Source organism: Poromitra crassiceps (assembly GCF_964638095.1).
Source record: "Poromitra crassiceps genome assembly, chromosome: 20".
In the NCBI taxonomy this organism is placed as follows: Eukaryota; Metazoa; Chordata; class Actinopteri; order Beryciformes; family Melamphaidae; genus Poromitra; species Poromitra crassiceps.
Window position 1 is genome coordinate 17179661 of NC_139637.1, and position 17500 is coordinate 17197160.

Genomic DNA, 17500 nt, shown 5'->3' on the forward strand with positions numbered 1-17500 from the left:
CTTTTCTGCTTTGGTGTTGGGGTTTTTAATACCTCAAAAAAAGGATTCAAGATTCAAACACTTGCCATTTCTGTCAATGCATTTCCCTGAAAAGAATATCCTCCTAATGTCTGCATGACTGCATATATGTTCTCCATGAACTTACATGTATTTAAAATTAACGTATCCTTGCTGAATAAATGCAGCACAAGGTAAAAAGCCCCCCCCCCTAAGACACAATGTTTTCTTCCATGATCCAAGTGTGACGTAGACTGTTAGGCTACTCATGTTTAACTTGAGCTTTTAAAGCCACACCCTCTGAGGAGTTACACACCAACAGTTATTCTGAAACTATAAGAAACTTTATAGTCGCAACATGATAATAATTAGATCTGCTTGTTGAGGAATAATGCAGCAGAAATGCCACAGGGGGGCAGCAATGATAAATCATTATGTCACTTACCTTACTCAAGTGGTATTCCAACTCTGTGTCAGTGACAGAGAGAGAGGCAAAGTGTGTGTGTGTGTGTGTGTGTGTGTGTGTGTGTGTGTGTGTGTGTGTGTGAGAGAGAGAGAGAGAGAGAAGGGGCGAGGGAGCCCTGCAGAGAGTGCTAATCTAAAACGTCAATGAGATCATTCAGCCGCTTAATTACAATGTCCCTTAGAGCTGATTTGGCGCACACACACACACACTGTCACACACACCTACACTGTCTGACACTGACTTAGGCAGACGTGCTAATGTGGTAGCCTACAGTGGGCTCTTCCCCTGTGTGTGTGTGTGTGTGTGTGTGTGTGGGAAGGGGTTATTTTAGGATGAGGCACTCAGGCACGGAGGGTCTAAGATCAAGTTACAGCACTGGCACCCCAGTACTGTAATTGAAAACAATGAAAAACACACACACACACACACACGCACACACACACACACGCACTAGACACACACACACACACACACACACACGTTACAGTGAACAACTGCAAATGTATTCATTTTGAGTCGTGTTTTAGAATCTTTTGTCTCATAAACACGCAGCAATCACTCCACAAGTCATAATTGAATATGATTTATTTAATTCAGCGTAGCACCGTCGTGGCCCCTGTGTTACATCGCTGGCTTGCTGGGGAAAGCAGGTCTGTCTGTGGTTAGTCCTTGGATGGCAGAGCATCTGGTGCTGGAGGACCAGTAGGAGGTGCTCTTCCCTCATGGTCTCATGAAGAATATCCCCATCCCCAATGCCCCCAGGGCAGAGACAGGGACTCTGTCCTGTGAGTGTGAGCTTCGTCCTTTGACTGAGACGTTCAACGGAGGTCCTCCTGACTCTCTGTGGTCAATAAAGACCCAAGCAAGAGTAGGGGTGGTGACCCCGGTGCCCTGGCTAAATTCCCACACAGGTCTTCCTTCTATCATGGCCACCTAATCATCCCTCGTTACTTAATTGGCACATTCAGTCCTCAACTCTCCACCGTGATAGGCTGATGTGTGGTGAGCGTTCTGGTACAAACTGGCTGCCGTGCATCACACAGGTGGGTGCTACACATCTGTGGTGGATGAGTGCCCCCCCCCCCCACCACCACCACACACACCCCCCCATCCCTATACACACCTCAATATGTGAAGCGTTAGCATTGAAAAGCACTATATAAATCCATTATTAGCTGAAAGATTCTTGGAGTGTTGAATCTTTGCAGTGATGACTGTGAGGAAACTTGCAATTATTTACTGACAACTCCTTAATCATTCATCACTTGATCATCTTTATTGTAACTTTTTTACCACATATACAATTTGACACAGTAAATTTAGTGACATCATCAAACAGTGATCCAGAATAACAGGGTGTTTTAATCAAAGAAACAGAACCGATTCTTAAAAGGATCCTACTTCTATTTTTCCATACTGAAACACTACAGGAGGGAGATGCGATAATGTCAAAACATTTCAAATGCCTCCAAGTCAAAGGAACTCATATCGTTAGGCTACACCTCGCTGCAACGATCCGGTCACACGTTTGAACGGGAGCTGTGGGCGCGGCGCTGGAATATCGTCACGGGGCCGAAATTGATGGAGGAACGCGGCCATAGTCACATCTCGGTCACGGGTCCGGAGCGTCGCCGTCGCGTTCACAGTTTAACATGAGAGGAAGTCCCGGGATCCTCTCTGATACGGAGGCCATTTTGGCTCTTGAGGCTAGGACACAGTTTCCAGTTGAAAAGTCAACCAAAGCCCTGAGTGAGACACTCTTACTCTTCCTTCTTCCCTCGAAGCAAACTCTGAGTTAGCCCATCCCTAATTCTGAGTTAGCCCATCCTAACTCTGAGTTAGCCCATCCCTAACTCTGAGTTAGCCCATCCTAACCCTGAGTTAGCCCATCCCTAACTCTGAGTTAGCCCATCCCTAACTCTGAGTTAGCCCATCCCTAACCCTGAGTTAGCCCATCCCTAACTCTGAGTTAGCCCAATCTAACTCTGAGTTAGCCCATCCTAACTCTGAGTTAGCCCATCCCTAACCCTGAGTTAGCTCATCCCTAACTCTGAGTTAGCCCATCCCTAACCCTGAGTTAGCCCATCCCTAAGTCTGAGTTAGCCCATCCCTAACTCTGAGTTAGCCCATCCTAACCCCGAGTTAGCCCATCCCTAACTCTGAGTTAGCCCAATCTAACTCTGAGTTAACCCATCCTAACTCTGAGTTAGCCCATCCTAACTCTGAGTTAACCCATCCTAAGTCTGAGTTAGCCCATCCTAAGTCTGAGTTAGCCCATACTAACTCTGAGTTAGTCCATCCCTAACTCTGAGTTAGCCCATCCTAAGTCTGAGTTAGCCCATCCTAACTCTGAGTTAGCCCATCCCTAACTCTGCAAAAGCCCTGAGTTGTGGCCTGCCCGTCAGGCCATGTATCACATACTAGGGGGAATGTGTTTCATTATGTGCGTGTGCGCGCGCTGCATGCATTACTGCTATAAAATACTGGTCTCACATTATTATATATTCATATTCATATTGAAGATTAAAAGATGTGAAGGCACTCCTAGACACAGGCCCCAGGTCAGTTATCAAGTGCTTGAGCTGAACTCAGACCTGCCACTAGGGGGCAGCTTAAGTCAGAAGAGAATTTTGCTGTTGTTGGTGTGACTGATGGATGTAGCTACCACGGCAACCAGTGCTAAAAGTCAGTCTGGTGATGTCACATCCCTGATTCTCCCCCCCAAAAAAATGCAAAAGCCAGAAGAACAAAAACAGACCAGAACAGAACAGAAAGAGACCAAAACCAGCTGGAAAACAGACACACTGGACGTACTGGAATACGGCACCGAGACTAGTGGCACTATGAGAAGGCAGAGACGAGCAAATATTACACACGTGTCAGAAAAATAAATCAACATCTTCATCAAATGCATCATCATAATCATCATCATCCATCAATCAATCAATCAATCAATAATTTCACAGTCATCCTCTTCCCTCTATTGGTCGACGGGTCTGAAAAGGGCCCGCCCTCTGAGGCCGAATCCTTTTTTGGGAACGGGGACGGCTTGAGCGAGCGAGGAAGAGGAGGAGGAGGAGGAAGAGGGGGGAGGAGGGGTGGCGGTGCTGGACGGCTGCATAGCGGGCTGGCGAGACAAGAGCTCCTTAAACACAGAGTTCATCTGACGATTGAGCATGTCCTGAACGAGAGAGATACAAGAGGAGAGAGAGAGAGATGAGAGCGAGAGAGATCAGAGAGAGCGAGAGAGATGAGAGAGCGAGAGAGAAGAGAGAGATGAGAGAGCGAGGTTTGCCCAAGGCAGAGAGACAGAAACGGAGAGATGAGAGAAAGATAACGATCATTTCAATTTCGGCATGTAACACATTAAGTTAATGCAGTCTTATCTTATTCCAAATAGGGGCGTCACTAATATAGTTCTACGGCATGGTGCCATCATAGATAGGAGAAGTTGGCCCTACACAAATACAGCAACCAGACAAGAAAAGGAGAGACATTGGAAAAGGATCGCTGTGCTGTGGGTGTAGGTTAATTCAACAATGTACTACGTTTTTGAAGAAAGAAAAAATCTCTGCACTGCAACTGAATCTGTGTAGGTGCGTTGGAGGAAGGTGCAACTTGAAAACAATGAAAAGAACACTGTCTCACTTACTGCTGAAAATTGTATTACATAATACAATACATGTTTCGGTCTGTCCAATCTTCATCAGGTAAGTTAGTTAAGTTAAGTTATCCTTTATTTATCCCCTTGGGGAAATTCATCCTCTGCATTTGACCCATCCTCTACTAGGAACCTTCCTAGAACTAGGAGCAGTGGGCAGCCACTGTGCAGCGCCCGGGGACCAACTCCAGTTCTTTTGCCAATACCTTGGTCAGGAGCACTGACAGGAGTATTAACCCTAACATACATGTCTTTCTTTGATGGTGGGAGGAAACCGGAGCACCCGGAGAAAACCCACACGGACACGGGGAGAACATGCAAACTCCACACAGAAAGGACCTGGGACGGACCGGGGTTCGAACCCGGGACCTTCTTGCTGTGAGGCAACAGTGTTAACCACTGAGCCACCGTGCCGTCCAGGTATAGAGCACCACAGGAATGAGTGCGGAAGTAGCACTTGGGTTTGTCAGGGGGAAAGTCTCTGGGGATTTAACATGGCTTACTTAAATGCATCAAATAAGGTCTGTGGTTCTCAAAGGTTTATGGGCGTGGTCATTTGTGTTCAGCAGAGATCACCTTCACACACGTGGGCAACTTTTATGACTTTTGAAACGTTTAACCCCCATAGACTTTTCCCTTGACGAACCAACATGGCGGCGATGTCTGGTTAAGCCTACAAAAATACGTCATCCCCGCGGTACTGGACGGACCGAAACGTTGCACTGTATTATGAAATACAATCTTCAGCAGTAAGCCAGGCAGTGTGTGTGTGGGAGTTCTTTTCATTGTTTTCAAAAATATAATAAGTCAAAGTGGAAAAAGTCTGCATAGGTCGCTTCAGGAAGCTGTCGAAGCTTGAAAAGCGACCGTTAATTTGATGTTGATTTCTAGCTGCAAGGACGAGACGTGTTGCCCAATAGAGAGGCAAAGTGGAACGTCACTTCCTGCTTCAGCACTGTACCAGAGATTTTCTTCCGCAATTCATTTTCCCATAGACATTTCGTAAAATGCTTGTAAAAATATAGTTGTACTTGGTCAAACCAAACGGTTCAGCTATATTTAGAATCGGGGAGAGACCATAGAACATTTCACTCTGACCAAAACTTAAAAAAACAACATTGTTTTCTTTAAACCAGCATTTTTTTGGTACGTTTTTGGTCCAAGTGAAATGTTATGCGATCTCTCCCATTTTTTTAATATATCTGAACCGTTTGGTTTGAACAAGTGAAACTATTTTTATAAACATTTTACGAAATGTCTATGGGAAAATAAATGCCGAATGAAAATCTCTGGTACAGTGCTGAAGCAGGAAGTGGCGTTCCACTTTGGCTCTCTATAAAGCCACGCCCCAGCAGCCATAGACCTACATTGTATTGACACACGTGGTCAAATGAGCATCAGAGCTGTGCGTGGGCGAGGTCAGTCAGGATGAACTACAGACCTTGTCCATTGGTGGCTTGTCTGTCACAGTGGTCAGTGGAGGCCTGTCTGTCTGAACCAGCGGAGGCCTGTCTGTGGCTCTGAAGCCGCCCTGTCTCACACTGTCCAGAGTGTGTCTTCGCTCCTGAGCCCTGAGGTGAGAGACAGAGCAAAGAGGTATAAAAGAGGTACGTGGCTATCATTTCAAGATTCAACATTTTTATTGTCACCACCGTTGTACAAGTACGCACCAGGGGCGGTGGGCCTGGCTGGGCCTAGGCCCACCAACTTCTTGCCTAGGCCCATCCAATCACGAGACTTTAAAACCTAAACGGCAGGTCTTTCAGAGGTCTTACTCTTACTATCAGACTTCGTATTGACCATTTCACACTCCTAACCTTATAGAATAAGTTATTATTTATTATTATACTTATTTGAATTTAGGCCTAAGTATTTAATGTGAATATTAACATATTTATATTAATCTAATATTGACCTAGAATATGAATTAGAATATAGGATAGTAGAAATTATGTTATCATGCTGACATAAGTAATGCTAGCATTACTTATGTCAGCATGCATTTTGAGCTGACCTAAGCGCTGTTAGGATCCTCCAGTCTACCCACAAGGCTTGGTCAGTGTCAAAAGTGGGGTTTTGCTAGGTGTCAAAATGGCGTACATGCAGTGACACCCTTTAGACAGCAAACAAACCCTACTTTTACTGTCTTTGCAGTGAGCTATACAATATACAATTGTACATAGGTATACAATTATTTCTTTATTTTACTCCTGCTTATATACATAGTCATAGCGGACATTCTACATCACACTTATTGTATATAATACAAATAGCAGTTAACAAAACAGTAAAATAAGAAAGGTAATAAAGTAGAGGTAATAAAGTATTAAAATAGAATAAGGTAGAATAAATATTTTAAAAAAGTGTCCACGTGTCAGGGGAAGTGTGCAAATTGAGATAGATATTGATTAACTGATAGAGCATGCATATTCCTTTATGTTGTGTTATGTGCAGTAATAATAAACAGTGAACATTTGTGTCCAGCCGTATACAGTATACCAGACTGGTCGAATAGGCCTTTTTCACAGCGGCCATTTTGTGTCTACTAAAAGGCAGGAAGTAACACAGGTGCACCAAAAAACATGAATTAGGGTTTCCAACTTGCAGTCCATTTAGGTGTTCCAGTGCTGGGGCCCTAATTAGTCAGTGAGTTTTGGTTTTGCACCTGTGTTTATCCAGCCTTTTGGACACAAAATGGTGGCTGTGAAAAAGGCCAGATTATCTCAACACTGTTTTACACCTTCACACACTCACGTCTCATTTTTGTTTTGCTCATAATTAGCCATGGTCCTATCTTCACGCTAAACTAGCTTAGATGAGAAGATAGCCAAAAAGCTTCATTTTTCTGCATGGAAGGTCATGGAGATTTCCCCATTTTTTCAAGGTAAGAGATGCAATTCAGCGTTCCATGTGACATATTATATATATATAGGCTACTATATATATGAGACTGACAGACACACACACACAGTCACAGCCACACAATACAGTATATTTTACATACTGTATATATATATATATATATATATATCCATCTTATGCATCTGTATATATATATATATATCTATGCGACTGTGATTGATTGTGTGTGTGTCAGTCGTACCCGGGCAGGTGACGTGCGGCCGGGGAGGTCGGGGGCTTGCGGACGGGGCTCCCCTCACTTCCCCTCTGTCTCCCTGGCAACGAAGCACTGTCGCTGTTCACCCGCATCCTGTTGAAATACACACAAACGTTGGTTTCCTCATGCAGTGTACATGCAGGTGTGTGTGTGTGTGCCTGCTCGCGTGTGGCTGGGGTGTATTGTGCTGTGTGCATTCATGTGGAAGTGACCATTCATATACATATACAGTATTTGTGTGACGTGTGCGTGTCCATTTGGGGGTGAATGCATGCATATTTTGCACCGTGCATGCGTGTGTGTGTTTGTGCGTGCGTGTGTGTGTGTGTGCATACCGAGTGGTATTCTCTGTAGTCTGTGGATCCTCTACCGTCAGGTTTCCAGTGCTGCCTCCTCCTCCTCCTCCTCCTCCTCCCTCGTCCTTTTTCCCTCGCTCTGACCTGAGGGGCGGAGAGGAAGACAGAATATACTTCACATATATTTGACTAAGGATGTACCGATCCGATACTCAGTATTGGTATCGGTCCATTACTGGCCGAAATCACTGGATTGGTTATCGGGGGGTTTATTTACAGCTTAGTTCAGGGATGGGGCAACTTTTATGATAGAGAGGGGGGCCACAATATAATGTCCTCGCTACCAGAGGGCCAGATTGTGACCGTGCACTTCCACCAGTAGCCTACTGTAACACCATCACTCCCAATTGCAGCTACTAATTTGATGAAAAGCACAAAATATATACTGGTAATCAAAGTTTATTATACGAACATTTATATTATTCATATTAAAATGCATTTAGTAATGCTTCTATTCATTTAATGAACATAATGGGGGGGGGGGGGTTCAACCTGCTCTGAGTAGCAAAAAGTTTGGGCTAACCATACCATGACAAATCAGATAGTGTCAGGTGTCAATCACAGAAAAATATCAAAAGAAGATGAATATGAATCAACATACAAATACTTTTTCATCCAAGACCCATTTAAGTAGGTAATAAGGAAACATAATCTTGGTTGTGGTACAGCTGTTATAGGCAGAAATGTCACTCACCCATCCAGCACACTGATGTACTTGTGAGGGATGAGACCCTTAACCCCGCCTACTTCCCCTCTCCACCAATCATCGGAGGCCTTGCTGTGAAGGATGAGGACCTCTCCCTGCTTGAATGACAGCTCCGCTGGAGATCTCGCCGTGTAGTCAAACATGGCCACTGCCTCTGGCCACTCTGCGCACGCACGCACACACGCACGCACACACACACACACACACACACACACACACACACACACACACACACACACACACACACACACACACACACACACACACACACACACACACACACACACACACACACACACACACACACACACACACACACACACACACACACACACACCAATGTTACAGTGAAATGCTTATAAACATCAAATTCAATGCAAGGACTTTTCACGGACTTACCAGGTCCAATTCCCTCCGATTGAAGGAGCCAAAACAGGCATAGATTGAGACACGGATCAAGGTTAATTACTGTTACAACACTGATCATTTTTATAATGAGAACTAGCAGCTGACGGACAACAATTAAAAAGAGTTTGGGTGAAACAGCAGGACGCACAGATGGCAGGAGACAGCGGGACGTAGCCTCTATTATAGAGGCTCTATATATCAAAAGGAGTAGTTTAATAAGAAGAAGAACCCTGTGTGAATGTGGTTTACACGCTGCAGTGTGTGTGTGTGTGTGTGTGTGTGTGTGTGTGTAGCAGCAGCTGAATGGGAGATACTGTCCATTACTGTATGTGGTCTGTGTGTGTGTGTGTGTGTGTGTGTGTGTGTGTGTGTGTGTGTGTGTGTGTGTGTGTGTGCGCGTGCGTGTGTGCATGCGTGTGCGTGTGCGCGTGCGCGTGTACTCACCGTCCTCACTAGGCAGAGGCTCCGCCTCTCCGTCTCCCTCCTCTGTGATTGGTTCACTGCACACAAGCAGAGCAGAACAGGGAAAGTTATGGCCAGACAGAGTTCCTCTTCTGCTTCACAGTTTGACCACCAGACCACAGGTTTACTTTACTGCACATGGTGTTTCGGTTTACTTATGCAACTTGTAATGACCAATGTGAAGCCTGTACACCACAATATGAAGCCTGTACACCACAATATGAAGCCTGTACACCACAATATGAAGCCTGTACACCACAATATGAAGCCTGTACACCACAATAAGTCAAGTCAAGTTTATTTATATAGCCCTAATTCACAAGCATGTCTCAGAGGGCTTCACAGAAAATATATCTAGCTAATTCTAGCTGACACAACAGTAGCAAGAATATACAGAATAAAGATAACATTTTGAACAATTGATAGAGAAATATAGAAAATATAGAAATGAAGGATAGAGCAGAGGAGAGAGCAGGAGAAGGGAGGAGAGCAGGGGGAATGTGAGAGAGTGATGGGGTGGGGAGGGAATGGGAAATGTTGGAGGGTATAGGAGGTGGGGAAGGAGCAAGAGGAGAGAGCAGGAGAGGGGAAAGGGGGGGGGGGGGAGCGGGGGTGTGTGTGGGGGAGAAGAGAGCAGGGGGAGGGAGGAGGTGGGGAGAGAATGGGAAATGTGGGAGAGGAGAGAGCGTATGGAAGAGTATGGGAGTATAGAGAGAGTATGGGAGACTATATGGAGAGAACAGGGAAAGGAGGGCTAGCTGACACAACATTAACAAATTACAGTAGTAATAATAACACATCGAACAATTATATGATAGAGAAATATAGACACACATCTTGCAAACGGACATATGTCGATTTCTTAGCAACCAAACTATGCCTAATTTAATTGGCTGCAAGCCTTTAGTAGTGACTCCCTTTACCCAAACAGGGTTTCCTTCTCCAGACCCAATTCCCTCATACATCAAGTCAACGACCCAACATTGCATCGTTTGAGACACGGATCAGGGTTAATTACTGTTACTGCTCGCTTGTTTGCCGCTGTTTAACCGCACTTTGTCGAGGGAGGTGGTGCGTGAAACAAGGACACGTACAGACGGTGGGAGACACACATGCTGACAGCAGAACATAGCCTATTTACTAACGTTAAATAAATAAAAAACATTTAAAAAAAAATCAATTTCTATTCTTGCACAAAATATATAAATTGAAGCACTTTCAATGACCCATGTCTATAGGACGAATCAGCGTGACGTCACTTGACACCCAGAAATGCGGTGGCAGTTAACACATTGAGTGCCAGCGACGCCATATGGCGTCATTAGAAATTTACCGTAGGCTGCCAGCGACGCCAAATGGCGTCAGTAACTCCAAATTGTTTTTTTGACGGGGGGGTGTCGATCTAAGCTTCTTACATCGCCTCTTACAATATTGTAGCTATTGGAGGTCTATAACCTATTTTACAAACCCATTAGGTGGCGACAGCACTCTCCTGATAAGAGAAAGTGGAGCCAAACACACAGAAGAAGTCGCTGGGGAAAAAGGAAATCGCATCGCATCCGTCCGTATGCATCGACATGCATGAAGCCAAACGCCAGCTGTGCCCGCAGCAGCTGCATCCGCTGTCACAACTGAGCACCTCCGTGTCCGCTGCGACAGCACATTCGCATAATCAGCCTTATTATTCTCAACTCGAAGCATGGGAGCCCGTGACAAACACACGCGGAACCAAAAAGCTGGATGTCGCGCACCCTTCACTGTGTGTGCACAGCAAACTCAGCAGAGAGCCAACAGACACACCCAGGAGGAGGCGTGTGCAGTTGAGGGGGGGGGGGGGGGGGGGGGGGCACGCAGAGCACGCAGAGCAGCATACACTTCACCCAGACAGACCCAGACATCAGAAAATTAGCTTCAGAGTCTTGAACATCTTCAATCAAGCTATCTTCTCCGGCTCATAACTAAAGAACGGAAAATGGGATCAATAAACTTTTTTTTGCAGGTGATAGAAGAGAGTCTCATCGTTATTTGTGCGTGTTCAGTGTTTACATAGTAATTATTAAAGAAATTATATGACTGTTTTAAAATGCATTGCGGCCTATGTGGCACAGCAAGCAACCTTTTGCCCAAGGGCCGTGGCACTCAAAGTGTTAATGAGTATGAGTTGTGCCAAACAAACGTTAATATACCTCAAAAACTATACATCACATCGCTTATATTTTGACATTCTGAGTGAGCAGAAGTAGCTCAAGAGTTTGATGTATAATATATGCATGTCGTGTTAAAGTTGTGTGAACTGTCGCAGTTTTTAAAATGTAAACAGAGTTAACTGGCTAGAGTCAGCCAGTCCAGCCTCGCGCCACTTGGGCTCCGTAGGGTTCCATTGCCGTTGCCACCCAGTGACGCGGTTTGTTTACCAAAATGCTGCTCGGCTGATCCCTCGTATTTATGTCTATTTTCAAATAGTTTTTCAAATAGTTTCAATAATAACGGTGCCGTTATATTAACTCCTAACCATCTCTCACCAGTACTCCTGCTCCAGGGTCATGTGCTTCTCGTAGACGGGCCCCGGCAGTTCCGACTGGACGGGGAAGATGACGTCATGCTGCACGATCATGGTCTTGACCAGGTCGTTGACCTGCGGTTGCCTAGCGACAGCGTCGCCGGACTCGACCCCCCGCAGCAGGCTCGGACCGAAGCACACGGCCAGGTTGTAGGGCTGCATCATGTTCTCGTCGCTGTACTGGGTCACACTGGAAAAACACACATACACAATGTTCTTGCTGTGACTGAAATGCATGGCCAAACTCTATGGACATAACAGATAGTAGATATCATGTGTCATCATCAATGTAACATTGTAACCCTGATTCCATTTACACCTGGCGTTAACATGCATTTTCTGCAATCTGATTGCAATCAGATTGCAGAAATGGGTGTCCTCTCAATCCGCATAAAGTTGCTGTATCCAGATTGAGAGGACACATTGCATTTACACTTGTGTTCAATGTGTACACAATGCCTCCCTGACCACCTCCGGAGGTGGTTTGGCCGATCAGATTGCAATCCTTCTTCAATGCGTTCTGGGGGTGTTTACACCTGTACTTTCAAGTGATAAAACACAATCTGATTGCAATCTGATCACAGAAAACACATGTTAACGCCAGGTGTAAATGGCCTCAATGTAACATTGGTAACAGTGTAGATATCACACTGGGTTAGGTTGTAGCTTACTGATTGAGGAACGCAAAAAGGTAACGCATCACAATGAGGAGAGGCCGTGGGAAGGACGAGATAATCGCCTTGATCTGGGAGGCTTTCTCTGTCAACCCATCAATTTCTGATAGAAAGAGAAGGGAGAGAGACATAGGGAGGGAGAGAGGGAGCAAGATAAAACCTTAAAGTTGGACCAATATCCAAAATACAAAACAAACGTTGCAAGATGTAGTTATTGCCGAACACCGCCCAAGAGTGCAACAATGTGATTTCCTTCCAAGGAGCCTGTGGCAATGAGAAACCACACCAGACACTCAACTCAACTCGCATCCTGCCAACATCGATCTCGCACCCACAAGAAATTGTAGCGCCCATGAACTATGAAGCTACGCTGATAGCCGCTCGCGGAGGTGACTGGCTGGTTTATTATGGTCTCTCACAGGAAATGGAAATGATTTTTTTCTGGATAGGAAACAACCTGCAGGTTTGCAAAAGTTGGTTGTGGCAAATTGTGACACAGAACGTCTGCATTAGAAAGCAGAAATAATTGTGAATGCTACTTTTGGAATGATAGTAATTCTCAACCTTTACAAAATAGATATAAATTATATCAAGGACCCCTAATTTAGTCCACATTAAGCTCATGGCCCTCTAACCTGATGATGAGATTTTGTCTATGAAAACTCAAATCCAACAACTGAAAAGAATATTTTTGTCATTGTCTGTGATAGCTATAGAAGCTATAATGATTACATTTGCTATATCAGTCTAGGTATTGCAGGTAGAGAGATAACAGTGAAACTATGATCAAAAGTGATCACTATTTGACATTTTCTAATTGTGTTAACCTCTTGTCAATTAAATAATGTTGAAGTTGAACAATTCATCAATAATATATTATATTATATATATGTCTATCATTCATGAGTTTTTTTTTTTTTTAATACTTTTATTTTTACATCATTTTTGCAAAGACATGTAACATGTAACAGGAGGTCAGGAGAGTTCACAACATACACGGCACATCACTTTGTACAATACATTTTGACAAAAAGAAAAAACTAAATGTAAAACGGGGTACTAGCAAGAGTCATTTCACTTAACAGGCTTGTCCAACGTCTGGCCCAGGGGCCGGCAGGACGTCCCTGGCAACCCTTATTCATGAGTTTTTTGAATTACCATTCATGAGCTGTCATTGGTCAGTCTAACTGTCAATCATATGTCACCATAAGGTGGCTGGCTCGGCTAGGTGGGTGGGCCTAATCACCATGTGGACGAGTGGTGCGCTCGAGACGCCTATTGAGAGCCAGAGGACCCTGTTTGAGAGACTGAGAGCCCTGGTTTGGAGAGTTATTCCTGTGCCTCAGCAGCCTATAACATTAGTCCATTCATTCATCCACATGTTCACGGCTGGTTGGTTTTGATGGTAACAGTGAAACGCCCTAGACAACGAGATAGCCAAAATAGTTATGGTGACAGTGACAGAGCAGAAGCACATCAGAGCGTACTGGACCGTGACAGGAGTGTAAGGCAACTCTGCAGCAGAAAACAAAGATGGGTATATGCAACAAATGCCTCAGCACGAGGAAGCAGCCAGGTGTGCCAAGGGTGTCTGTCAAGGCAAAATAGGGCCAGTGGCTAAAATGGGAAAGAAACATGGCTAGAAAAAAAAATCTTAGTCAATGGGTAAGTGAGGACTTTATGCTTAGAAATAAATTATTTCGGATGAAACGTTAGTCCATCCCAAGGATGGTGCACACGGCAACATAACAGCGTCCTGTTATGCGTTTTGCAGCAGCGATTGAGAGGAAACGAATAGAAAGTGATGCATCAGCTGACAGGAAGGATTTTTGTGTGTGAGGTAGAAAAGACGAGAAGTGAAGACTTTGCTGAAAGACATATTGTGTAGTAGTCCAATATGTGGGCAGAGATGGTAGTACCTGTAGTTTTGGGGAGAAATATTGATAATCCCACGACAGGCTAGTGAGAATTAGCTTAAAGCAGCTACGAGCAAGATTTTCGATTGTTATCAAACAGTCTAAATGTAATATTGATGCATCACATCTTACCTATAATAGTAGCTGAGACCAAAGCCATAAACAAGGAGAACGCCATGCAGGGGCTTGCTACCCTCGCGAACATCTCTCGTTATATTCTAACAGTTTGTTTGGAAGTCATTTTGTTATTTTGTGGTTATGGCCGAAGTGGCTGCCGCAAACCGTTTCATTTCACTTCCTGATCTGCCCCGGCCGCAGACAGACTAATCGTCAAGACAACACTGGCCGATTCACTCGGGGTTCAAGCAAGACTACTCGGCGTTGGTCTCATCTACTATTAGAGGTAAGATGTGATGCATCGATATTAAATTTAGACTGTTTAATAACAATCAAAAATCTTGCTCGTAGCTGCTTTAAAGAGATACTCGACACTTCCCACTTTTTTGTGCTGAAAATCAATATATATTGGAATTTAGCAGTGATCCTGATGGATCCAGGTCAAAGTCCTGACATTTACTGTAAATCAGAGTAATTCCTCATCTAGATGACAGTGTCAGTGTAACCGAGTTGAATCAGCACGGATTCCTCGTGAGTCCCGAGTAGTAGCGAGTGGATTGGTTAAACTCACTCCCCAGGTATAAAGGCATGTTAACCAGCTCCGCCAAGGGAGCTAGCTCTCTTGGTGTTGCGGTTAACATGTTGGACTCCCAAGCCGAGGGTCGGCAGTTCGAATCCACCCCTGGACAAGCCCTGCCATTGGCTCTGAAATGTGCGCGCCCCACAAAAGTTCATCCTATCCAAATGTGGCGTGGGTGGATTTGAAAGTCTCAGTATATGAAAGGAAAAGATTCAGGTTGACTGAGTTGGTTGCAGAGATGGAGCAGCAGAGTTTAGAAACCCGGTGCTCCTTGGAAGTTGATTTGTTGCCAAGACTACTCTGTAAATGAGGCATTGTGGTAGCATTTCTTAGTGGTACGTTTGCTGGCATATTGATTTCTTTGCAGGTTGATGTTAGCTTGTCAGCTCTTCTTTGTAGCTGACATTGTGTGCTAATAATATGGCTGCTGTGGCTGCTCATTAGTAGCATGTTTGCTGGGGTATTGATTGTGGTGTTGGACTTGTTAGCTCATGCAGCCTGGCAGCATTCTATTCTGGGACGCCAGGCATCACTGTTGTGGAGGTGTTCAATGAAACATCTGTGATGGGCGGAGCCTTGAAAGAACCCCACTGACATACAGTAGAGACACTGCATGAAATAGGCCACGCCCATCACGGGGGAAAGCTCTCCATTCACTTCCATACCCCAGCGTCATTTTCATTGAATTAAACATAGCTAAAAGCTGTTGTGTGGTGGGGCTGCGCAGACAACAGATGTAAAAAAAAATCGCCAATTAAAGTATTTTTTTGTACTCCCGAGCAAAACAAGGAAGCCATTGAGAATTGGCGAGAAGGAAAATGTGGATCTAGCTGTCGAGGAAGTAAGTTGGAGTGTTCAACTTCCGTATATATGATCTTTGTGTGCAACATGTGACATAGGAGAACGCCAGGATTGGGAAGGGGGAGTTTTTGTTTCCCCCCGCTTTGGGCGTGGTTTCTGAATGACGACGCGCTCCGCAGTGTTTCTATACCTGCACTCTCACACGCTTAATCCTGTAACATTCAGATGAGTTGTTTAGTGAATGGGGGCCATTTTTGCCCATTTCGGTCGGCCTAATTACCTAATTAAAAAACGTTGGCTCGGTTAGGTCACTCGCAGGGGTGCTCACTTCCCGAAAGATTCAGCGCGATCACACGTAAAATGGCATCGCTGTGGCCGAACACAATTTGCTCACTCACTCATACACAATCTTATTATTAAATATATATATATATATTACAGTATATACGACATCAATAAATCATTAGGAAAAAGTGAAGGGTATATGATGGGGTCTTACGGCCACACTCCAGCAGCTGGGAGTAGCTGTCGTAAGGGAAGAGAGGAGGCTCAAGACCCCTGAAGTAGAGCTTGAGCACGCCGGCCACCGAGTCCAGGTCACACTCACTGTCTGACAGAGGATCCTCTCCTACAGGGAATCAACAACACACGCGTGTCGGGATGTATTCACACGCATGTACACTGTCATGCATGCAAACACATGATCCATATATAGTTACATACAGGGTTGAATGAACACCGATGCACACGGAGAGGCATTCACATACTCACACATCACATACTCGCACACACATAAATCCGACCTGCACATGGACACAGAACATGCTAAATAACTACTTGGAGAACTGAGCTTAAATGCTTGAAATGAATGGACGTTCATTTAACTTAATTTCAAGGCATGAAAAAAGCCAAGATGTTCATACTGTATAAAGTACAATAAAACAATTCTGTTTTTCCCCAAATGCCTAAAGACTGATTATTGTGCATAATAATTATGTGATGACAAAAATTAGAGAGGTGACTTGAATGATCATTTTAGCCATAACCGTGCGGTAGAAACAACAGAACGAACAGTGACAAGAAAGATGGAAACTATTTTGTCAACTATAACCGTACAGTACTGTACCTCTCTCGAACGCATCTCTGATGTGGTTGACCTCTCTCTGTGACCCCGGAACTCTGAATATCCCTTCATGGTGGAGGCCTGAGTGACCAAGACACGCATACACACACACACACACACACACACACACACACACACACACACACACACACACACACACACACACACACACACACACAAAAACATCTATGTATAAATGAAGACATGATGAACATCATTGAACTGGAATGGAACCATCATTAATGGTATTACACCTGATGACAGCATTTTCTTTTTTGGGGGAACTGTCCCTTTAAAGCCATATTGTAAAGGTCTGACTCACCGTGGAGGTTGATGAAACGGATGCAGCTTTCAACCACCACAGGAATCTGCTGCCCAGAGCTCTGGAGGAGAGAGAGAGAGAGATAGAGAGAGAGAGAGAGAGAGAGAGAGAGAGAGAGAGAGAGAGAGAGAGAGAGAGAGAGAGAGAGAGAGAGAGAGACACATAGAACATGAGTCAGTAATACAAGGAGAGAAGAAATAATAGCCAGTGACAACAGCTTTTTTTCTGCTTGG

The 17500-nt window shown here is 44.6% G+C and overlaps 1 protein-coding gene across 8 annotated transcripts in view; it reads right to left on the reverse strand.

Annotated features, from left to right (window-relative positions):
* Nucleotides 1-1739: 1739 nt before the first annotated feature.
* arhgap4b (Rho GTPase activating protein 4b) overlaps nucleotides 1740-17500 on the reverse strand; it is a 41789-nt gene continuing 26028 nt past the window's right edge. For 2 of the 8 annotated variants that reach the window (XM_083656748.1, XM_083656749.1), the window contains exons 14-24: nucleotides 17268-17328; nucleotides 16949-17026; nucleotides 16322-16450; nucleotides 12406-12511; nucleotides 11697-11924; nucleotides 9157-9212; nucleotides 8293-8467; nucleotides 7578-7682; nucleotides 7228-7335; nucleotides 5566-5695; nucleotides 1740-3644 (exon numbers count right to left, since the gene is read on the reverse strand). In XM_083656748.1, coding sequence (XP_083512874.1) covers nucleotides 3444-3644; nucleotides 5566-5695; nucleotides 7228-7335; nucleotides 7578-7682; nucleotides 8293-8467; nucleotides 9157-9212; nucleotides 11697-11924; nucleotides 12406-12511; nucleotides 16322-16450; nucleotides 16949-17026; nucleotides 17268-17328 — 1377 coding nt within the window. In that variant the 3' untranslated portion in view covers nucleotides 1740-3443. The remainder of the gene's footprint in view (nucleotides 3645-5565; nucleotides 5696-7227; nucleotides 7336-7577; nucleotides 7683-8292; nucleotides 8468-9156; nucleotides 9213-11696; nucleotides 11925-12405; nucleotides 12512-16321; nucleotides 16451-16948; nucleotides 17027-17267; nucleotides 17329-17500) is intronic. The other 6 variants (XR_014553583.1, XR_014553584.1, XR_014553585.1 and 3 more) reach the window with 6 other exon arrangements.